The sequence below is a fragment of the Amborella trichopoda genome, chromosome 4 (assembly GCF_054954075.1).
Source record: "Amborella trichopoda isolate Santa Cruz 75 chromosome 4, AtrichopodaSantaCruz75HAP2 v2.0, whole genome shotgun sequence".
Lineage (NCBI taxonomy): Eukaryota > Viridiplantae > Streptophyta > Magnoliopsida > Amborellales > Amborellaceae > Amborella > Amborella trichopoda.
The window spans coordinates 1,836,501-1,842,500 of NC_142339.1; the positions used below are offsets into that span (position 1 = coordinate 1,836,501).

The 6,000-nt window shown below is 33.2% G+C and overlaps 2 protein-coding genes across 2 annotated transcripts in view; both read right to left on the reverse strand.

Annotated features, from left to right (window-relative positions):
* Positions 1-4,369: 4,369 nt before the first annotated feature.
* Positions 4,370-6,000, reverse strand: part of LOC18439429 (tyrosine decarboxylase 3) — a 1,764-nt gene continuing 133 nt past the window's right edge. Inside the window, exon 1 of the mRNA XM_006849594.3 lies at positions 4,370-6,000. This exon is cut by the window's right edge and continues 133 nt beyond it. Coding sequence (XP_006849657.3) covers positions 5,155-6,000 — 846 coding nt within the window. The 3' untranslated portion in view covers positions 4,370-5,154.
* On the reverse strand, positions 4,546-5,052 carry LOC148782184 (tyrosine/DOPA decarboxylase 5-like). Its single transcript, XM_088863628.1, has one exon. The coding sequence runs from the start codon at positions 5,050-5,052 to the stop codon at positions 4,546-4,548; it is 507 nt and encodes a 168-aa protein (XP_088719754.1).

Here is a 6,000-nt window from a genome sequence, read left to right on the forward strand (position 1 = left end):
AATTTTTTGTAATCCATGATAGAATTTTCTGTAATCCATGATCGACTTTTTTGTAATCCATGATCGAATTTTATGTAATCCATGATCGAATTTTTTGTAATCCATGATAGAATTTTCTGTAATCCATGATCGACTTTTTTGTAATCCATGATCGAAATGTTTGTTTTTTTTACTTGTAATCCATGATCGAATTTTTTGTGTTTTTTTTTTTTTTTGTAACCCATGATTGAATTTTTTGTAATATGATCGAATTGTTTTTTTCTGTTCTTGTAATCCACGATCGAATTTTTTGTTTTTTTATGTTTTTTTTTTTTTTGTAATCCATGTTCGAATTTTATGTAATCCATGATCGAATTTTATGTAATCCATGAGCGAATTTTTTGTAATCCATGATCGAATTTTTTGTAATACATGATCGAATTTTTAGAAAATTTATGATTTTTTTTTTTTAATCCATGATCGAACTTTTTGAAAATTTGTTAATTTTTTTTTTTAATCTATGATCGAATTTTTTGAAAATTTGCTGTACTTTTTTTTTTTATTTCTTTTTATCCATGATCGAATTTTTTGAAAAATGATGATTTTTCGAAAAGATGTGAAAATCGTGATAAAGTTTTGATTATCATGATGTATTAAACATTTAAACCCACTTTTTAATTTTTATTGTTTGAGTTTGCTGTAAATTTTTTTTTTTTTTTTCCATGATCGAATTTTTTGAAAAATGATGATTTTCCGAAAAGATGTGAAAATCGTGACAAGGTTTTAATTATCATGAGGTATTAAACCATATTTTAAATTTTTATTGTTAAAGTTTTTGTTGAAAAAATTGTATGTTGATGGATTATTTATGCAAAAAAATGCATGTTATTATATTTTCAATACAAAACTGTATTTTTTTTATCTGTTGTTCATGGATTTTTTAGTTGGAATGACTGATGTTAGCCGGCTCTTTGAAGAATTGTTTTTATTATTAATTTTTTAATGCAAAAAATGTATGTTCTTGATAATTGAGTTGTAGCCATGTTTGGAGCTTGCATTTTGTATTATTCTAAATGTTTGTAATTGATATGTACGAAAATATTATTGTCCTTTTGCAATAACAAATAACAACGAATATGACTACATGAACTACCGCAACATATTATCATTACATATGGTGATTATTTTTCTTTTTGAACTGTCAGGTTAATTTAAACTTTTTACATCTTAATTTAGATCGTATATTACTAATTTTATGCTTTATTGTAGTCCATGTATGCTGATATACTTATTCCATGATAATTCTATGTTTATCCTTTTGTGTGATGTAAATTAAATGTTGAATGGCGGTTCATGCAGGGGAAGAACATATCAATATTCGCATATTCATTCAAAAACATGAAAATTCTTAATGGAGTACCCTCATTTTTTATTGAATTCCTAAAAAACAATATTTATAATGAATTTTAATAATTTTTTCGGATTTTTTTGAAGCTTTATTATGACCGATTCACCCGATTCCGATCCGGATCGCCGATTCACCGATCCGGATCGGTTTTTGAAAAGCCCGATCCGGGTCACCGATCCGGTTTTTAAACCATTGATATATATATATATATATATATATATATATATATATATATATATATATATATATATATATATATATATATGAAGATGCTAGGGTGAGCCCACTAGCTCACAGGAAAATTGAGCTCAACGGTTCAGATTGAATTTGGGCCAATCTGACGATCACAGATGTTTGGTAGTGTTTAAATTTTATTTTTTTTCTACAAATCCAAATCACTTGAAATTTAGAGCGTGTGTATATAAAAAATAGTTAAATCTTCAAAAAATATCAAAAAAATATTTTACATGAAATAAATTGATCAAAATACCATCGAAAAGTTTTGAGGGATTTTGGTTAATGATTTTTAGTGAATTATTATTTTTATATTTTTATTAGATGTGGCTTGACGATAAAAACGCATGCCTAAAATTTCAAGTAGTTTGAATTTGTAGAAAAAAATTAAAACACTATCGGATATCCATGATCATCAGATCGGCCTAGATTCAATTTGGGCCGTTGGACTCATTTTTTTCTGTGAGCTAGTGGGCTCACCCAAGCTTTTTCCATATATATATATATATATATGTAAGTGTAGTTTACAACAGGTTCCAACTTTAAACAATCCAACTAAGGTGTACCTTCAAATTTTATCATAATATATACTTTTGATGTAAAATGTTCTTAAGATTATCTCAAAATCTATTTTTATATCTAATTATAAAATTTTAAATTTTAAAAATGGTTAAAATCAAGTAAATCTATAAACATATGAAAATCTTGAAAATAGACGGTGTAGTTAATATGTTTTAAGATGCACTATTTTTGAGACTCAAAATGTTTTTATTTTTATAGTCATACATCTCGATATCGAGATGATCAATCATAGGGTTTTTCAATATTAAAATAACCTTTTCTGATGGATTTTGGAGGTGCATCCGTAGTTCTACATTTTAAGGTATATAAATGGGATTATATAAGGTTGCAACCTTAAAATGTAGAATCACAGATACACCTCAAAAATCTATCAAAAATGTTGTTTTAATGTTGAAAAAACCCTTTAATTGATCATCTCGACATTGAAATATATGAATATGAAAAAAAAAAAGAAGTTTTTGAGTCCCAAAAATAGTTCATCTTGCAACACATTATCTAGACTGTCTATGTTCAAGATTTTCATATATCTATAGATTTTAACCATTTTTGGAATTTAAAATTTTCTAATTAGGTATGAAAATGGATTTTAAGATAATACTAAGAATTTTTTACAACGAAATTAAATGTTATGATAAAATTTTAAGGTACGCCTTAATTAGATTTTTTAAGGTTGCAACCTCATAGAAACCGCACCCTATAGATATAGGGATAATCTAAACTTCACAACCCTTCAAATTACAAAGGTTCAAGATAGAGAGAGTTGTGAATGGTGAATTTATTAATTTTGTAGCCTATTTTTTTAAAAAAAATTACTTTTATAGGGCAATTTTGTAAATTTAGTACAAAACAAATGGTACTTTTGTCATCTCCATAAGAGGTAAAGTTGAATTTTTAACTAAAAGACAATGGCACTCTAGAAAAAAAGTTTCAAGACACTAACTTCCAAAGTGACATTGTACTTTTGTAAAAATTTCAAAATTGTCATTGCTTAATGGTAAAGTTACTTATTTAAATAATTTTATAATAAAAAATTAATGATTGTTTTAATAAATATACCAATCACAATCCTTTCTAACTTAAACCTTTGTATTTTGAGGGGTTATTAACTCTAGACAAACCCATATATATATATATATATATATATATATATATATATATATATATATATATATATATAAAAGCTGGCGTAGGCCCACTAACCTATAGCTACTTACATATGAGCCTGACAACTTAGATTTAATCTGGGCCGATTTAATAGTGACAACCTCATTTTGTATTTTAATTTTTTTTACAATTCCAAATCACATGAAATTTTAGGCATGCTTTCTTCGCCTTACTTTTCAAAGGTATTTTGGTCAATTTATTTTTTACGAATTATTTTTTTTGATATTTTTATTAGATTATCCTATTTTTAAAAAACACACTTAAAATTTCAAGTGATTTGGATTTATAGAAAAAAAAAATTAAAATTGAAATACAAAATGCAATCATGATCATCAAGTCGGCTCCGATTCAATTTAGGCCGTAGGGCTCATATGTAGCTGTAGGCTAGTGGGCCTACGCTATCATTTCCTTATATATATATATATATATATATATATATATATATATATGTGTGTGTGTGTGTGTGTGCGCGTATGTGTGTGTGTGTGTGCGTATTCTTGATTGAGAATTTTCCATTCCCAAAATATTAAATTGATCCAAATTCCATAAAAAGTTAAAGAAAAGTATATAATGAGACTATTTACTTTCGGTACAAAGTAGTTACAAATAATTTTGACTATATTGGATGTACAATTGGGTGGCTGTATTTATTTTATCGACCAAGTTCAAAGTTCGAAAGAAATTTTCTCGAACTTTGTGATACACCCAAGCTATCATATTTTACATTAGATGGTCATAAAAATTGTGATCTTCTTGTACCAAAGATAAATAATATTATTGTATACCATCTCAAAAGTTAAAATAGGATGTTACCTGCAATCATGATCACTCATTTCATTTCATTTCAGTATGAAGTGCTAGGAGGGTGCTTCCATAACATTTCAACGGGCGTCAATTTGAAGTTTGAAAGGAGTTTCTAAGTGTTCGTCACAGTAGGCTCATATTAAAAAACAAAGAGACACACATGTATAATTATACAAGTTTTAAATTACTAAAAATAAGAACAAAAATATAAAATTTTTACGCTAGCGATGTAGAAAGCATAGGATTTAACCCCATTATTGTAAGAATAACCAATTCGAATAACACACTAATTATTTAAGAGGGCGACATGAAATTACTTCCCATAAATATATATAGAATTTTTAAAGTATTGAACACAAGTCTACATTTTCGTGTCACATAAGGAGTTCAGCCTGCTCTTGTATCACCTTCCATGCTTCATCCACATGCCGCTCTTGGGTGAGTGCAACTCCAACCGCAAATCGTAGGACATAGATCCCCCCAATCACAGTGTGGGTTATGTAGGCGCGGCCGGATGCATTCACAGCCTCGAGTAACGCTGCGTTGAGCTCCGGTCCGCCCCTCACCAGCCGAAAGCACACTAATGAGAACCTCCTCTTCGTGGCCACCTCGAACCTCTTGTCTCCTCGCACCAGCATCTCAAATCGCCTTGCCAATCCCACGTCACTCCGTATGTGGCTCTGTAACCTCACAGCACCATGGCTCCGCAGCACCAGCCACAGCCGGATTGACCTGAACCGCCGGGTCAGGGCTATCTGCCAATCCTTGTAGTCTACTACATTCTTGGTGTCTGTGGCCCTGTTCTTCAAGTACTCTGTGCTTGTACCCGGTGCTCGCACCAGCGCACGAGTGTCCCGCACCCATGTACAGCAGCAATCCATGTAGGTCAAGAGCCACTTGTGTGGGCCAATGCTGAAAGAATCAGCAAGCTCTACACCGTTGAGGTAGTGCCGGAACTCCGGGCATATGCATGCATTGCCGGCTTATGCTGCATCCACATGAACGCACGCATTGTACTTGTTTGGGACGAGCCCAAGTCCCTCCAAGGGGTCCACCGCACCAGATGAGGTGGTCCCAACGGTGGCGCACAAGAAAAAAGGTGTGAGCCCAGCCGCCATATCTGCCACTAGAGCGGCTTCAAAAGGTACAGGGGAGAGGGCAAAGTCTGAGGCTACCGAAGTTGGGATAACCCGGAGGTTTTTCGGGGAGATGCCGGCAATCATGGCAGCCTTCCCAAAAGCTGCATGGGTCTGGTCAGAAGAGTGGACAACCAACTTCTTCATATTTGGGGGTTTGAGCTCTTCAAGAGCCATGTTTCTTGCGGTAACGAGCGCACAGAGCATTGCCTCGCTAGCACTCCCATGTATGACGCCACCTCCGGTGCCGGAAAACAAGAAGGATTCCGGCAACGACAGCAGTTTCCCCAACCAATCGGTGACCACAGATTCCAACTCCGTCACCGCAGGTGAGGCGATCCAGCTGAAGCCAACTACATTGAAGGCCGTACAAAGCATCTCGCCCAAGAACCCCGCGGTGCTTCCAGTCGCGGGAAAGTACGCAAAGAAGTTGAGGCTCTGCCAGTGAGTTAGACCAGGGATGATGTATTTCTTGACATCTTCGAGGATAGTTTCGAGGCTTTCCGGCCTTTCGGGGGCAGTTTCCGGCAACTTATTCCGGAGATAATTGGGCTCCATTTGGCTTCTCACTGGGTATTTCTCCACTTCTCTGTAATAATCGGCTATGAAGTCCACAACTACATGAGCTTGCTTTCTAAATTCCTCTGCATCTAATGGGTTGAAGTCCAACTCAGATGAATCCAAGACGCCATT

Excerpts from the sequence above, each read along its gene's own strand:
- LOC148782184 (XM_088863628.1), bottom strand. The coding sequence starts at position 5,052 with ATGGATTGCTGCTGTACATGGGTGCGGGACACTCGTGCGCTGGTGCGA.